This window comes from Lepisosteus oculatus, chromosome 17 (genome assembly GCF_040954835.1).
Source record: "Lepisosteus oculatus isolate fLepOcu1 chromosome 17, fLepOcu1.hap2, whole genome shotgun sequence".
Taxonomy (NCBI): domain Eukaryota; kingdom Metazoa; phylum Chordata; class Actinopteri; order Semionotiformes; family Lepisosteidae; genus Lepisosteus; species Lepisosteus oculatus.
Window position 1 is genome coordinate 1,977,325 of NC_090712.1, and position 17,736 is coordinate 1,995,060.

Consider the following 17,736-nt stretch of genomic DNA (forward strand, 5'->3'; position numbering starts at 1 on the left):
GCATACCCCAGCTTGCTCTCCATGAGACACACAGGTACACAGACAGGAAGAGAAGCTTGGGGGTCAGAGAACAGGGTCTGTCATTTATACGGCGCCCCTGGAGCAGTTGGGGTGAAGGGCCTTGCTCAGGGCCCCAACAGAGTAGGATTCCTCTGCCGGCTGCGGGATTTGAACCGGCAACCTTCCAGCCACAGGCGCAGATCCTTAGTCACAGAGTCACCGCTCCGCCCCGACAAAGATTGATGACCTCTCAATAGGTGCTCTTCGCTGGAAGTGGACATGATGGCGAGCACATCTATGAGGATATAGGGCAGAGTGGCCCGAAGAGATGCTTGCTCTCAGAAGGACGTGCCCCATCTTGAAACATCTGGCCCAGTGTGGGACCACACAACACTAAGGCTCATGCCCTCATCAAGCCCCACGACTTTTTCCCCGAAAAGGAGACTCACAGCCCTGGTGCTTCAACATCCACAGAGTAATGTATCTTTTCATCTTGTAGAAACTGAGCTGTAATATTGTCCCCGCCCCTCCATATTTATTTCTGGGTACTTTAAATGCGACTGGCCTTTTCACCCCGCAGTCACGTTGCGTTTTGAGAGAAACAATAGTAGGGGAACACGCTAAGCAATGATGTACCACAAGTCAGATGGCAGTAAGGAACTGTTCGAAGCGATGAATAGGAAGTTGTTGGGGTTTTTTTCACAAGACGACAAACCTTCCAGAAACGCCGAGACAATAGAAAGGAAATCAGTCTGAGAAATGCCATACGGGAGCACAGAAACGCAGGAAATCATGTCATTTCAGCTTAGCCTTCTCCAACCACGAAATTCGCATTAATTGGGTAATAGTTCACAACAAGACGCAATTTTCCCTTTAGAAATGGGCCTTGCTTTGAAAAAAGGTTACTTCACAACGTCTGTAAAATCCTTACTTCCTTCTTTATTCGCTCAGCAGAAAAAAAAAAACTTTATACACGCGGTCACATACCCCTCAAGAAAGTTCAACATATTTAAGCACTTTGGACCAGCACCCACCGTATAATACCAGGGGCAAACAATTAACGAAAAGCTACGGCTCCAAATAATATACTGTCCTCTTAAGACTACGCGTCTGCCGCAGGATGCGAACACTCCCAGTTTGGAGGCGAGACCGCTCAAGTCCATCCAAATTCATCCGAGCTCGCTTTCGTCCCACCCGTTAGCTAAGAAAGCCACGCCGCCCCCCCGCGTCCGTGAAGCTCCGACACGGACAGCCCCACTGTCCCATCTGTTGTTAATTTCCGTCTACACGGAGATAGTCTGAAAAAAGTGGTTTAAGGGGTCCGTTACGAGAATGAAATGTAACATATACGAATAAAATATCAGGAAACACTATTCACTCACTTCCTAAAAGAGGCACTTTACGCTACAAGAGTCGTACCCTAGGTCAAGCATCATGAAGTCTAAATAATTTTCATTATAGTGCTTAATGTGTTTTCATTTCAACAAGCCCACTTAAGCAACTGGCCTCAAGCGGTAATTTACTGAACAAAAAAAACGATCCAAGCCAAGAATTCAACACTTTCCAATAACTTTTTTTCTAACCAAAAAGCAAGCTGCGCTTTCAGGCAGAGCAACTTTTTCTTCGTCTTCGATACGTGACTTCCTTCATTTGCCAGGGCAGGAGCTGTCAGCAGAATTAACCGATCGGCGACGGTGCTGCGGACCGGCTGCACCTGGTCTGACCCGCGGGCTGATCGCGAGCCCACCCGCCCCTCGCTCGCGCTACTCACCGCTCGCGCTGTGGGACAAGGTGGAGACGGACGTCTGGCCCATTTCGTGCTCCTCGGACGGGCCGGGCCAGCGGACCGGCACTCATGCGCTCCCTGCTGCTCTCCGACGACGCGGTCCTTGCCGGCTCATCGCCCCGACTTGAGCACCGGCGCTGCCTCTGCGCGGTGCCCTGGTTCAACTCCGCAGCGGCTCCGCGGAACAGACGCGTCCCCCACTAGCGCTTCAGCGCAGCCGAATGCCTGTCATTCCTTTATGTAGATTACTCCCTGTCAAAGGTCACGGGGAGGGAGTCCCGTCAAAGCCCAGAGCTGGTGTAGGAGACGCCGAAAGGCGCCTTAATCTTTGTTACGTCTCACTCAGGAAGACCCACATGTAATCTCTGCGAAGATCTTGCAGAAACTGTGCAGTGCACTCAAAAAAAAAACCCATAATGACGTAGGACTGTTAGGAGTCCTGTGTTGCACACTGCTATTATTAACTCAGTGATGGACTTGTAAATACTAAAACAGCGCAATTCATTTACAGTCATCGTGACACATCCGAATGAAAGCAAGAGTAAAAGAACAGCGAACTCCACAATGAAAACCGCGCTTCTCTAAATCATGTAGTAGGAGATAGTGTTTAAAACTGTACAGTGGGTATATTGCGTTTATAAAGACCAAAAAGCGTCAAAAATGCACTTAATCAAAAGTTTGGCGTGGCATCGAGATGTTATACAAGGAATCTTCCAGTGTGTGGTCTGGGGCGCAGCAGCCCCGAGCCTCTCCCGGAAATACAGTACACTGTACCGGAGTCCACGGTCCACAGTGGACATCCTGGAAAGGAGACTAGCTCAGTCCCTCAAGGGCGTACACGCACACACACAGCCAGGTTTAGACACCAATTAACAGAGCCCGCGAGTCTCTGGAGAGCGGCAGAAAGGCGACATTGTTTTTAATTAAACAAACAGCACTGAAGACGAGAGGCGTCTGGATACAGACTCACAAACGCCTTCGTGCAGCCTCGACCGGGATGCATCACGTAGGTCAAAGTACAAAAAACAAATTGCACAAAGAAATAATGAAAAATATAAACTTCGTCTCGATTTAAATAAATACTAAATCTCCAAACATTTTTGAATATGTCTCACACTGAAACGGCACCCGACGTTACCTGTGTGCTACAGAATGGCACCGATTTCCTCGGGCTATGAAGTTTCCCTAGAGGCAGGCACCACCACCTGGAGCAGGATATTCATGATCACCACTGCTGATGCCAACGCCTGCCCTTTCTCTTGTGGTTTGTTCACTTTAACAAAAAAATCCCCCAGGGGCAGGGCACAACAGCAGTCGACTACACTGCAGCTCAAAGGAAGAAAACGAGCAATTACTGAGCCAGTTCGACTGCTGGAAATTCAAGCTGACCAGGGCGGGAAACACTAAAACTTTAGCTGCGGCTCTCAGGTTTGCTCCCTCGCAATTTAAAATCCCCCCTGAGATGTGAAATGATGATGTTAAGTCAAGACTTTGGTTTGAAAAGGATCCAGAAGATAGAATTGCCCCCTGCGTTTTCCACTGCTACTGGTTGTGGGCTAGGAATTTCCGATCCAGTGGCAAGAGCGCCACCTACTGGTCCTCCTCTACCACTCCCAGCAGCAGCCCAGCCTTCCTCAAATACACTCTATTCCCTGTAGCCTTCACCTTCCTTGGTGCAGCCATTTACAACTGAGCAGACTGCACTGCCTCTGTCAATCAATCTGAGAAATAATTGACTGGCACATTAGCGATTATAAAACATTTTCTGAAAACAGGAAAACCATAGCCTAGAAAACAAGCATACTGTATAACCCTAAAACCGAAAACTCCAGGTTGTGTTTTTACTACCTGCATGTAATACGTGACACTTGTTCAACACAAACATTCTTTGCCAAGTGTACATCTTGCATTTTTGCCTTTTGAATTTAGTTTGCTGCTCCTACAGCATTTCAGCGTTTGCTAATTCTCCCATTTTTGTATCACCTGCAAACTTGAATAGTTTACTAATCATACCAGAATCGAGATCATTGGTATAAACTAGGAAGAACAGTGGTCCTTGTACAGATACTTGTGCCTTCTGTCTTAAGCACGGTCTTGTTTCCTTGAGTACAAATTGCCATCAGGATATAAGAATTTATTAATCCAGAGTGCTCCTACTACCCAAAAACACTTTAAATACAGAATTTTGACTTCCTGCTGCCTGAGGTATGTGGCTCACTTATTCCTCAGTGAGCACTGGAGTGAAATACATGTTTTGTACATTGGCCATGTCCCTTTTTTAGTCTGTAACTCTCCAACACTCTTTTGTGGTTCTTTTGCTGTTCTAGTATTGAAAGAACCATTAAGTTTAGCTTCTACTGCATAATCATATTTTTATCTGTGCTTCTAATTCATTGTACTCATTTTCTTAACTCATTCCTGTTATTTTTAATTTCCTGAAGCAATTTTCTCCAATATTGGTCCTAATTGATTTTGGGGGATATTGTTCTTTAGGGTATGCTTCACTACCTCCAGGGATACATTTGTTCGGTCCCTCAAGCAGAAGCTGTTTAAATCCAGATCTAGACTCGTCCATTTTACTCCACAGTCTGGTTTTCGGATTTGGCTTTCAAATTTGGAGATCTGTACAGTTTCAAAGTAAAAGTCAAACCTCTCCACGATCACAGGTCCCTCAGCTCTCTCACCTCCGTTTGGCCTCAGTCTGTCTGGATCGTTTGAAACAGATGAAATCAATACAAGCATTTCTGCTTGTACTGTAGGTGCTCCAACAAACCCAGTAAGAAAGCAGTCATTAACCAGGTCTACCAGTTTCAATGTCTGCTGCTGACATTCCTGTTTTAAAACCTAAGAGGCTTTTTTTGTAGGTGTCCTGATTTTGTTACCTATACCCACAGACTGGAAATCCCAGTCTGGACACCAGTAGGTGGTGACCTATTAGCTACTAGTCAAGCATGATGGGACACATTCCCTCTTGGCTTTTTTAGATGTTTTTTAGTTGTCTACTGGTATTACTCAGGTATTACAAATAGCCGTGGTGATGCATGGCTATTGGAGAGAGTCATTAGAAAAAAAAACCATCTCTCTGAAAAAGTTTTTTTTAAATCTTCTGGCCACGTTCTGAAACAGAACTTTACTCTATCTTTAATATTTTTACTAACAAGGTATTCTAAATCCAAAAATCAGGACGGCGAGATCCTGCAAGAACAGATTAGTCAGACCCTGGAAGTGTGAGAAATGACAGAAAGACAGCGTCAGGTTTGGAGATGCAGGTTCTATCTGCACGCTTCCTTTGCACAGATCTCAGCCAGCATCAGGGCTGGAAAGGGTGGACATTTGCTTCCAGTTTCTAAAAACAAAATAGACCGAGAGTGAGAGCAGAACCACAGGCTCAAAGATCCACAGCCAATTTGCATTTTTGGAACCCAACGCGCAAACCCCGCTCCCAGACACACAGAGCAGCAGAGGCAGCAGCAGTGCCAGTTCAATCCTGTCTTGGTTTTTCAGAGGAAGCATCACGAGCTTCACACAAATGTGGCAGATTATTTTTTTTTTTGAAATCACAAAAACAAACGGACAGTCTCCAAAAACGCTGCCGTGATTACTGCCTCTCCAAAGACCCAGCCCCCTCCTCTGTCCCGCCGGCTCTTCTGAGGGATGAAGACCAGGCTGGTGGGGGGCAGGCTCTCCCGGTCTGGACACGGTGTTGCCCTAGGCCCCGCGGCTCAGGTTTCCTGAGGATAGGCAGCCCCTGAGCCAGGCTGTTCCTGCTCTCTCATGAACTCCATGTGCCTGTGCAGCTGGGTGGAGCTGGCCTAGGAAAGAGAGGGCCGCGTCTTCTTGGGCGGAGGAGGAGGAGGAGGAAACGGGGCCTTTCTGATGGCTCAGAGCATGGCTTCACAAAGAGCCGCGCGGCACGAGCTGGCCGCCTTACCGCCTTAACATGAAGCTCCAGTCCCCATGCAGGACGCTTCCTCAAGAACTGAGTCAGGACTGAGTCTGCGGTGGAGCTGTAGCTGAGCAACCCCGACTCTGCTTCCTAGCTCGTCAAAAGTACTGCATAGTGTACGTAAACTTTCTGCTTTAAACTTTCTACTATTGTTCTATACATTTAATATTAACATGCTATTCACTACTTACTGTACTGTCTATAATAATAATAATAATAATAATAATAATAATAATAATTGCTTACACTTATATATTTACAGGTAATGGGGAGTCCCCTCCACCACTATAATGAAATGTGCACTCCTCTATAGAATACAAGTTTACATCGACAAAGCCTGGCTTTTTATGTAAATTTAGCTCATTCCACTTTGGATTTGTTTTCAAAACGGAAGCTCCTAGGGTGCCAGACCCTTAACCTATTCTAGGCTATTAATCTGATCAATTAAGTTCATTTCTTAAAGATGTAATCAGATCATAATACAGCCCCCAATACACAACATTATACGAAGAAAAAATACATAGTGTACATAGGCTTTCTGGATGTTCTTACAATTGCAATCAACAGTCAGTGACAACTGATCCTATGCCTTTATCATAGCTATAGAAGCTCTTCATTTCACATGTCGTCAACTGTATGAAACGCACAGAATACAAACTCCCAGCCTCATCACCTGCCCTGCCCCTATACCAGCTGGCTCACAGCACAAGGTCCTCACGGCCCACAGCTTTGACCCGGTGGCGATTACTGCTCCGGGCTGCAGGCTGTCGCACTGCAAAAGCTTTAAGTATTCTTGTCATCCAATCTCATGTACTGTATCAATGCCGGGTGTTTGCAGGTGAAGTAATGGTCCGATTCTGCAGTTTCATGGAGGCAGAAAAGAGATGTGGCTGTGCCTTGGTCATCCGCTTAATTTGTGCTTTTATGTTTCCCACAATGTCAAACGCAAACTGCTATGTTATGGCAAAACACAAAACCACCTAAAACAAACCCAGCAAAACCCAAGAAGAGACTTTCATACCCAGGTCAACTAAAGATGCCCGGAGATACCACAAACGATCATTTATGAGACATAAGCTGGTTTGGTCCTATGGTTTTCCAGACAAGGGAGCTGATCCATTAGGGAAAAAGGAAAAAACTGGCAATTTCTCCTCGAGAAATGGCGCCTCACATAGGTGCCTGTCCCGCATAAAGCTGCTGATCCGAACCTGAAGATTCTGACCTCAGAGGAAACAGCGCCACCTTCTGGTCCACCTGCACTCCTATTTACGTCTGTTGCCATTTCGCCACAAGCAAACTACTAAAGAAAAATGAACACAAATCCATTTTTTAAATATTTACCATAAAAAGAAATTATACTGCTGTACAATAACTTCAAATGTGCAGTAAACAAAATGCAATAGACGAATGCCAGTTCAAACAGGTTTTAAGGGAGGATTTGTAAACGGAGACTGATGAATATGGTTCCTTACCAGACTGGGAATTTGAAGGCTATCACCTATGGGGTGATGGGACAAACTAGGTCTCAGAGGACGGGAACTGGGGAAAAAGGGAGATCAGAAACGCAACTTAAGGAGATTCCAAATCAGAACTAAGGCCTTGACGTATGGGTGGCGGTGGCGGTGCAGTGGCTCAGGATCTGTGCCTGTGGCTGGAAGGTTGCCAGTTCATATCCTGCGGCCGGCAGAGGAATCCTACTCCGTTGGGCCCCTGATCAAGGCCCTTAACCCCAGCTGCTCCAGGGGCGCTGTATAAATGACAGACATCTTTAACTCCTCCCTGTCACAGTCCATGGTCCCCACCTGCTTTAAAAAAACCACTATTGTTCCAACCCCCAAAAAGACAAAAGTGACATGCCTGAATGATTACCGCCCAGTAGCATTAACATCTGTGGTGATGAAATGCCTTGAGAAGCTGGTGTTGTCACACATCAACTCCTCCATCACAGAGTCCCTGGACCCCTTGCAGTTCGCCTACCAGAACAACAGATCAGTGGATGATGCTGTCTCCCTGGCTCTGCATACAGCCTTGGAACACCTGGACACTAAGAACTCGTATGTGAGAGTGCTGTTTGTGGACTACAGTTCAGCATTCAATTCCATCATACCCTGTCAACTGGTGACAAAGCTCAGGGGATTAGGTCTGTGCAACTCTGTCTGCAACTGGCTGCTGGACTTGCTTATCGAGAGACCACAGGTGGTGCGGATAGGCAATAAAACATCAACACCACTCACCCTGAGCACTGGAACCCCACAAGGCTGCTGTCTGAGTCCAAGGTTGTACTCCCTATTTACTCACGACTGCACAGCAAGACACAGCAATAACCGCATCATCAAGTTTGCCGATGACACCACTATAATAGGACTGATCAGTGATGATGACGAGTCCACTTACAGGGATGAAGTTGTACAGCTGCTTAGGTGGTGTCATAGCAATAACCCGGACTTGAACATAAAGAAAACGAAAGAGCTAATAGTGGACTTTCGGAGACACAGGCCACACACTCACAGCCCACTCAGTATTGATGGAACGGAAGTGGAAACAGTCACCAGCTTTAGGTTTTTGGGAATTCACATCTCTAAAGATCTAACCTGGACTGTGAACACTGACTCTATCATGAAGAAGGCTCAGCAGCGCCTTTATTTCTTGAGGTGCCTCAAGCGATGGGGGATGCCAATACATGTGTTGGTGAACTTCTACCGCTGCACTATCGAGAGCGTCCTCACCAATGGGATCACCGTGTGGTATGGCAACACCTCTTCGCGAGAAAGAAAGGCACTGCAGAGAATGGTCAATATGGCCCAGAAGATCATCGGCTGCGGTCTCACCGAGATTAAACAGCTCTATGAGGACCGCTGCCGTGGTAGAATTCTGGCCATCACAGAGGACAGTACCACCCCGGGCATGAGCTCTTCACCCCACTGCCCTCAGGCAAGAGATACAAGAGCATACGGACACTTACCACTAGATTCTTCAATAGCTTCTATCCACAAGCAGTGAGACTGGCGAACACATTTAGCCATCCCCCTCGGACCACACCTACTCCATCACCATCTACCTCATTGTAATTTATTAATTGTACGTCTCCAGTCATTGTTTACACGTCTGTATTGTTTACATTCAAACTGTCTGCATGTTTACTTGCACATTGTCTATTGTTTGTTTGTACATTGTCTTGATGCACTGTTTGCACTTTGTTTTGTTTTTTACACTTGTTTTATAATCGAGAGACTTTCTGTAAGTAAGAATTCCATTGTACCAGTACCGGTTACATATGGCAATAAAGTTCAAGTTCAAGTCCCTACGCTCTGACCCCCAGCTTCTCTCCCTGTCTGTGTGTCTCATGGAGAGCAAGCTGGGGTCTGCGAAAAGACAAATTCCTAATACAAGAAACTGTATATGGCCAATAAAGTGATCTAATCTTATACAGGTGAATCTCACCAGAGCTTGTGTAAGGCACCTTTTCTGCATGTGTCCCTTTGTTCCATTTTCCTCCTCCTGCTCTTTTCCAACCAGTTCTGTCAGAATCGCATGCTTTCCTGAGCCCAACACAGAAATGAAACCGACTGAGCAAGAACCTTCCTGCTTTTCAACGCCACCTTGCACAGCACAGCCTCTGACGAAACCTTTGCTTTATGTCAATAAGTTTAAATGTTGCTTCTTATATGTGTTCGTGTATATTTTTAACAGTTCAATTTAAAGCTTTAGAGGCCAATTAAGAGCTCAATTATGTACCCGAGCACTCAGGTAGAATAAGCCACCAACCTGTGGCTTGATCAGAAACCACAGGACTAGGGCACTGTCTAGGATACTGGTACCGTCTAGTTCCGCCAGTTCTTCTGGAATTGGTCCCAGCATGCCCCCTTTCTGGGAGTAAGTGGCTAAATTCTGCCAGATTAAAGCTGCCACCCCACCCTGCCACAAACACAGTGAGACTGTGGAGTGTCCCCACACCTTCCACTCTCACACCTGGAGAATAAACCTCGGTCATGTTCGTGAGCTTCTGCTTCAGGCCCTGTATCCAGTGCATTTAACGACTAATGTCCAGAGAGTGGAAAACCAAGGATCAGTTCATCTCAGACTTCAATCTGCCCAAGTACAGGAACACAGGAAAGTCAATACAAGACTTCCTTCGGACAAATATAGCACATCAACAGCTGAAGAGCCAGTTAATATTTTATGAGACTTTCTCAGGTCAAAAGCATGGCAGTTATTGTTTAAGTGGTTCTAAATTAACTCCGTCTGCCTTTATCTTTTTTTTTTTCCTTTCTTAAAATGATTTATTTATTAGCCAAAAAGCCTGGGTCAAAGTTCTGAAGATAATTACAGTTAATAAATTATAAATTGCCTGTCCCTGAGAATTGTGACAGCATACCCCTCCTAGCAAATATTTCCATTGCTCACACAGCTGGTCATAACAGTCATAACTCTGTAGCACTTTAATCATTTCCGAGCCTAAAACCTGAACAAATGTTATGTTTACTCCTTCGGATAAGAGTTTCTGCACCTACTGTGAGCAGTGGCTGTCTGTTGATTGCGTCTGAATACAGAACTGCTGTTCGTGTTTATTTCTAATGGGGATCTCTAGAGCTTGGCAACTGCAACACAGTGCTGTCCAGATCTCAAGTCCACTCACAGAAGAATCTCACTATAGCAAAAGCAAAGAAACTGGAATAGCTTTCTACTACAGCGCAGGAAAGAAATCATACGACTACAGTATTATAACGGAAAAACAAACTCCAAAACGTATAACATTCATGCCAGATAATATACCTGCTGAAATGGACAGTCTCATTTTAGTCAATGTGAACTTATTACTAGACTAGACTCACAGGTTGACATTCCACAATCGTGGAACAACGATATCCTGGTCCGGGAGGGCCTCAGTCCACCAGCGTCTAAAGGTAACTTATAAGTTATAAGTAAGGTCTTGGAAATGGAGGTAATAAAGACCAATTGGCCAGTGGCCACCCTGAGTAGCAGATACTGCTGCTTCCAGGCACTTCAAGAAAGGCTGGGATGCCAGGCCGCTGTCAAGGAAGAAGCAAGAGATTCTGAACTGCAGGAGGTCATTAAGCCCATCTAGCTCCTCGACTTGCCATTTCAGCCAAGGATTTCATACAGTAAGTGAGGCTGCACTTCCTTCACCATCACTGCATCACAAAACATCCCCAAAGCATGGTCGGACAAGACACCAGATTCCTTCCAGTGTTTCCCAAAACACCTTGTAAAGTTTCCCAGCTACACACTGGCCATATCTTTGATCCCAACTTTGACCCCTGTTGATATAATGATTTAAAGCAGCACAACTGGATCTAAAAGTTTTCAGTTATATATATATACACAACCCTCTGATAAACATAGCTCAGTTGTTAATTAAAAATTCTAACCAAGAGGTTAAATCACTTTTCTCTTCATTTGCCATCTCACAGAGGAGCACTGAGGCTCAAAGAAATTGGATTTCACTTTTCCTCAGAAAAGATGAGAGGAGACCCGTCTGTACTGATCAGTGTTCCGACAGAACAGCTCTCCCTCACTTGTTCTCTTCCCAGTCAGTTTACAGAAAGAGGTTTAGGGCTGTAAAGGTTGTCCCTACCCAGTCTATCCCAGAAGCAGAGGACAGGACAGCAGTCCATCGCTGGGTCACTGGGAAAGGGTTAATCTCAAATAGCCCATCGAGTTTAGACAGCATGGTTTTCAGAAGTGGGTGGATAACTTATTGAAAGTGTATTAACATACGGTCTCGCTTCCTGGTTTGAAAAAATCAGTACCATTGCTTCTAATAGGCTTGAAAAACTAGTCAAAATAAGTAGCAAATTAATTTGGGGGCAAATCAAATCACCTTACGTATGTCTTACAAACAGAGAGTGGCAAAGAAAGGCAGTGTGTATTATGATTTGTGTCTCCCATCCCCTCCAGTGTGAATTCCCACTTCTCCCATAGGAGGTGCCTCTGTGTCCCCAGGTAAAATACTAATAGACACAGGAAATCTTTCATCCCCACTGCAATATCTCTTTCAAACATCGTAACTATCTCCTCCCTTATCGCACTGTAACACCGTTTCACTGACTTCTTTGCTGGTAAAATGTTTGGCTGTCACTGCGTTGTGTTGGGAGCACACTGCAAAACTAATGTCCCAAATCCCAAATGCACCAGTCGAGATTCGAACCCAGGACCCAAGAGGCAGGTGGAGGCAGCGTAAACCACTTTACCGCTCTGCCATATCAACCGTGGTGTTGAGCTCACTGCAAAAAGGACAGACTGAGCTACAGTCCACTTCCCATTAACTGGAAGACAGAAAGGAAAACAAACGAATGAACAGGTTGTACAGGGATAACAGCCCTGTGCTTTTCTCACAATGCCATGAGCCCAGGAGGCATCACAGATGCAGTGACCCCAGCAAATGACACGAGTGATTACCCTTGTAGCAGGTGATATTTCACTGGATGTGTGCAGGAAAGGAAGGACACAGCACCTCCACCTCAGCATAGAGTTACTCTTCTTTACCTTGATGCACAGAAGCACACTGTTCTCATAACCACCTGCACCAGTGTGTTACACGATACAATGCATTTCAAAAGCACAAATTGTATTTTGACAGCGTTTAGCAATTTCTCCACTAACAGGACATTACAACGTTACATGATCTCTGCCAGTCAATACCAGACATCCCTGCCATTAGATAGCAAATTGGCAACATAAGTGACATTTCCCTGCTTGAATGGATCCTTAATTTGTAAAGTAGGGCATTTAATAATAGCACATTGCAGAGAGATTTGAGAACATAAACAGAGCTAATACATGCATTATATTTTACTGCATTGGAAAAGGAGGCTTAATACCCACACGAGGTTTCTGAACAGCAGAGATAGGACAGCTAGAAGAGCTGACCTTTCACCTTTGATCTTATACCCAGTGAGTTTTGCCACATTGTTAGGAAGAACAGCTATAGCAGCACCTACCACAAAAGCTCGAGAACTGATCTGTAAGTAATCCAGTATAAAAAAATAACACAAAGTACATCTCATTTACTAAAAACCACATTCCAGATTGAATAAGGCTATTTTTTTGCCAATCTCCACGGATTTTCAGCGCAAATACTTAGGCTTAGCACTGAATCGCTAAACGCTTTTGGCCTATAACTTTTTACCATTCATGGCCCGAAATAAACAGGACTATCAGTGCATGAGCCCCAAGCACAAACCGAGATAAGAAAGTGGCAATGAGGATTAGCTGTACTCTGTATAATCTCTCCATCAGGGGCAGAGAAATAATAGAGCATTTTGAGGAGAAGATTTAGGCTATACTCCAGATTAATACATGCCCCCTTAAGAATGCATGTTTATACATTAAGATGTAAATCGTCTGGCATCTAAATGTTGATGAATATTTCAGTAGAGTTTAGAGAAAATGGTTTAGCCAGCTATCTCTGTGCATTTGCCCTTAGGTATAGTACTAGGTTTCTACTATTTTTAATTTAAACCCATTACATATACATAAGCATCACACCTCTAGAAAATGTCTTAGACAGCCTGCATCTCAATTTGAATTTGTCTGCTGTGGGTGGTTTCACTGTACACACAATGCACAGTGTACAGGGACGCCCAACATTATAGTGAGCTCCCCTCACACAGCGGAAAAGCTCAGCAGACCCATATCCCACCATTCTCCAGTGCGTAAACATCAGCCTTCCATGCAATCATCAGTGTTCGGCCGTGTGCAACACCACTCAGCAATATTTCTGCCCGGTTTTGTTGCTCGTTTTGACATGCGCCCTGTGTCCATTTCCAAAAACAATTCCTGTGCACCTCTGGAGCCAGTGAATGGCATCACGCAGTGCTGACCACCCAGGTGGAGTGGTCAAGCGCAGATGACAACCTCCTTTCTCCCTCAAAACCCATTCACAGTCCTCAGACGCTACAAGGAGGAAGGTGTGGTGTGAATACTCCACACAGCAGACAGCTGAGCAGGCATATTGTTACAGTACCAGGTCCAGGAATGTAAAGCAGCTGAGCATTAGGAAAATCATTAATGCTTTACATTAGGATATATTAATAAAACATCTGTCAAACCATTATAATCAATTTACAGCACATTGAGGCTTTAACAATCTACAGAACATCTGTGGACATGCTAACCTTCACCCAACAAATTAACACATTTTTGACCATGGATATGACCTCACTCTGTTTACTCTCTCTGTCAAACTACTGTAGTTTTCAAAAATTAATACCCTGACATTCTTTTCCTTTAACAGATTCTCTGACACAAAAATTTGTTCTAGCAATCTCTTTTTGGAATCAACCATCCACAATTCAGGTTCTGAAAACTTAAGTACAAGCTAAATTTACGATTTGAAAAAAACTGCCATTTCGGGATACGGTGACAATCATTCTTTTGCATTTTCATATTATTATTTCATACAAAGAGTGATGGTGAAGGGGTGAATCTAAGAACTTCATGACAGCTGTACCCACATAAATCTCCAGGACACCTGCATACTACCTGGGCTACAAGCAATTTCCTCCTAATTACTGGAGCTGTTTTCTTCATTCTGTAGGAGCTGAACAAACCTCTTTCTTGACTGGGCATTAAAAAACAACTCAGTGGGGCTGGAAGTGAATTCTTCACTTGAAACAAAGCACTACATTGAGTATCGGACTGAAATAACACGGACTTCAAGCAGAACCGCAAAGCTAATTGGGAACATCACATGACAACAGCAGAGCATCTCACAAATAAAACAGCTGACAAACACCATGGATCAGCACCACTGTTGCAATCTACAGTACCATCAGGCAGAAAAACAAAATGGTACAGGCAGCATCGGTTGCCCAATTTATTACTGTCTACTGTTCGATAAATCCACATTCAAAGGAGAAGCTGTGCAGCAACTTATTTAAACCACAAAAGGAAATGCGACAAATCTGTCAACCTCCGCATCAGGCGATGTTATCCAATAGGACCTTTTCTGGGGTCGCACAGAAGATGTTCTGGTTTACAAAATGTGAAAGTGCACTATACAGTACTGGAGACAACCTTCCTAAACTCCGACACAAGGCAAGCGACATGCAAACGTTTGCAAATGACAACAGAAAAAAGGCATCTGAACAGAAATGTCAGCAGACAGGAGCTAAACAAATGAATCCTGTCGATATTTATCATAAATCTGAAGTAAACACCTTCTAATTGGCACATCCGCTACTGGGAACACAAAAGTGATCTAAAAGAACTTACCAGGATTTTCCATGTTTAGTATCAAGGTCTGAACCGGTCTTCCTTAAAACAGTGTGTCCTTCTCTCCCTCTCTCTCTTCCCCTGTACTGCACAGTGCCCGCGGCCCCTCCCCTGCCTTCAGCCTGGGCTGACACTCAGAGCGTTCCTCTCTCATTGACTGCAGTAAACCTCTCCAGGAAACCCTGGATGACAAACAGCTATTAGTTCCATTAGAGGCCGATTGAGCGAACTCAAGCCTATCAAGAGGAACCTCCAATCCACCAGGGCTTTCAGCTGCAGCTCAGGCCTGCAGCAAGGGTGGTTAAAAAAACTCCATAACCTTCATTAGGAAGACTCGTTTTATTTGAGCGTTTTTTTCCCCTAATTAGGAGCTTCTTTAAATATCTCAACTTTTTGTGTCAGAATTTAGCTCACAAGGGCAATGTGCTGTCTTTCGCCTGTTTCAGGCAAGTTTCTTTTTTCCTGCCCTGGGTTGGAGTTACAGAACCTGACACCAATGTTCCCTCTGAGTTCTGCAGGTGTGTGCACGCACACACACACACAGGTCATGAAATCAGCGCACATAGGCAACTGAACTGCGCACAAACAATTAAATCCCCCCCCCAAAATTATAATAAAACAAACATGGCTGCCGATTTAAAAAAATGCTAAAATGACCACATGAGACTGGCCCAACTTGGCTGTGTGCATTATTATGGCTACTCGATAATCGATATCTCTGCTCTCATAGTCTCGTACCTCCCTGCTCAGGCTCGCTCGGCACTCAGTCTCTGTGACTGGGCTCGTTGAATCGCTGTCCCGGTCTTTTGAGTCTCTATGCTTCTATGAGGATGACTATATTAACAAAACATAATTTGAAATTTTTGCGCACCCAGGCCATTATAAAAAACTAGAGGGAACATTGCCCAACACGTCGTCTGTGTCCGTCCTACCAGTGCACCGCCTGTGGTACTGGTATCGGAGACCACAAGGATGCCACCTGCCCCCCTCGCACCCCAATACTGTACAGCCAGGTTCCCCAGTCCTGGAGGGAGGAGCAGCTGCAGATTCTCGGTCTCTTTCAAGCACCAGAAAACCACAGAGCTGGGAGAAGCTGTTGAACCCCCAGCCGTTCAATGAATGAGCCGGGCTGGATCACTAAAGAGTCCCAACGTGCCGAAAACCTCAAGACACTGGTTCCTCCAGGATCAGGACTGGGGATCCCTGCCACACAGCTGTCAGCAGACATCGGCACAGACTTGTTTGTCCCCGGGTTAACTGAATGAATGCAGAATGCTTAGATACTCATTCAGTTAACAGAACTGCTTTTTCTGTAAAATCAAGCCCAAACTATTACTGAACCCAACACCTTAACACAGCGACGAATCTTTTTACCTTTAACCTGCCATCCGCTTTTTACCTTCGACTGCTACACGCCAGCCAAGGAGTCACCAGTCAGCTTCCCCAGTCCTGCTATTCATTTGACTTTTGCATGAAAAAAATAAATAAATCCGTGGTCATGAATTCAAACACTACTGGGCGATAAAAGAAAAGGAAAATGGCTATCGCACCACAAAGGAGTTTCCTCTGCAGTGCTGGCATGTCATTCCAACCACCAGTACCCTATACCTCCGGTCACCTGCCGAGGTAGGCTGAAGAAGTGCCGTGGAACAGCTGGACCTACGAGGTTCGGTTCCGTTCTCTCCAGCAGGTATGAAGCCCCAGATCACAGCAGCACAATCGCTACTCCTTCTTCCGCTTCCTTCCTACGCCTGATTGACGAGGACTCGGGAACGCCCGACAGTTTCCAGCCCCACACTCCCCGAGGACAGCGGACAGCAGGTCGAGACGCGCTTATCGCAGGACTGAGATTGATCAAGGCGCAAGACAGGAACGCCTGGGCCAGGAGTCTACAAGTCCCGTTAGGGAGAGCCATAGAGACGGCTCGTGTTCATTCCAGCCGAGCTCTGAAGGACCTAATTGAATCGATCAGTGGCTTAATTAGGAATTAAGAGGCTCCTTCGTCATTTAAAGCTAGGTCTTGCAGCATTGTGGCTGTTCAGACGCAAGGACCGACGGGAAAGATTTAAATCATTATTGAAAAAGGAAATAGTTCAATTGCAAAACAGCAAGCGTTCATTTGTTGGAATAAAGAATTCATTAGATGCATTTTTTTCCCATTAAAAAGAACAGAAACCATTTTTTTCCCTGTTCATACAGTATCTGGGCATGTTTGGCACACAACCACGTTCAAGGGGGAGGAAAAAAGAACCTGTTCAGTCTTAACCCTGCTGGGCTCAGCCACAGAAAAAGCAGATTTATTTTCCCAAAAAAGAAATCAAACAGAAGTTAAGATGCCCATAGAGGGTGTTTATACTAATGTCCTGGGATTTTATTAAGCATTTTGCACGTTACAGTTAGTTAAATAAATTTCTTGACATTAATGCTAGTCTGAGTAAAATTTTAACTACATTAGGTTACGGTTCGACAATCGGTTTCCGGTTATGACAAGGTACGAACCACAAATATTCAACTGAATCGCCTGGATGAACTGAATCACCTAGCATGAACACTAAAATTCTACACTGTCAGCTTACACTCACGTGAAAAATCTTACAGAGTCCAAGTACTTCGCTACAGCTGGCTGATAACAGTGGAATGTCAACTGGTATCTTTACATAGTAATTCATAGCTCAAGATAAGCACATTTGCGCACTATTTAACTTGTATGACTTGGATGGTAAGAATGACCAACCTTTGGGGAACAGCTGTATAACAATACAAGCGA

General features: G+C 44.9%; 1 protein-coding gene across 5 annotated transcripts in view; it reads right to left on the reverse strand.

Annotated features, from left to right (window-relative positions):
• phactr2 (phosphatase and actin regulator 2) overlaps nucleotides 1-17,736 on the reverse strand; it is a 72,670-nt gene that overhangs the window by 44,714 nt on the left and 10,220 nt on the right. The window contains exons 1-2 of one of the 5 annotated variants that reach the window (XM_015362491.2): nucleotides 2,925-3,010; nucleotides 1,772-2,038 (exon numbers count right to left, since the gene is read on the reverse strand). The exons of 2 other annotated variants lie outside the window; for them this stretch is intronic. In XM_015362491.2, coding sequence (XP_015217977.1) covers nucleotides 1,772-1,814 — 43 coding nt within the window. In that variant the 5' untranslated portion in view covers nucleotides 1,815-2,038; nucleotides 2,925-3,010. Of the gene's footprint in view, nucleotides 1-1,771; nucleotides 2,410-2,924; nucleotides 3,011-14,969; nucleotides 15,067-17,736 lie in introns of those variants that run through there. 2 more of the 5 variants (XM_015362492.2, XM_069179792.1) reach the window with 2 other exon arrangements.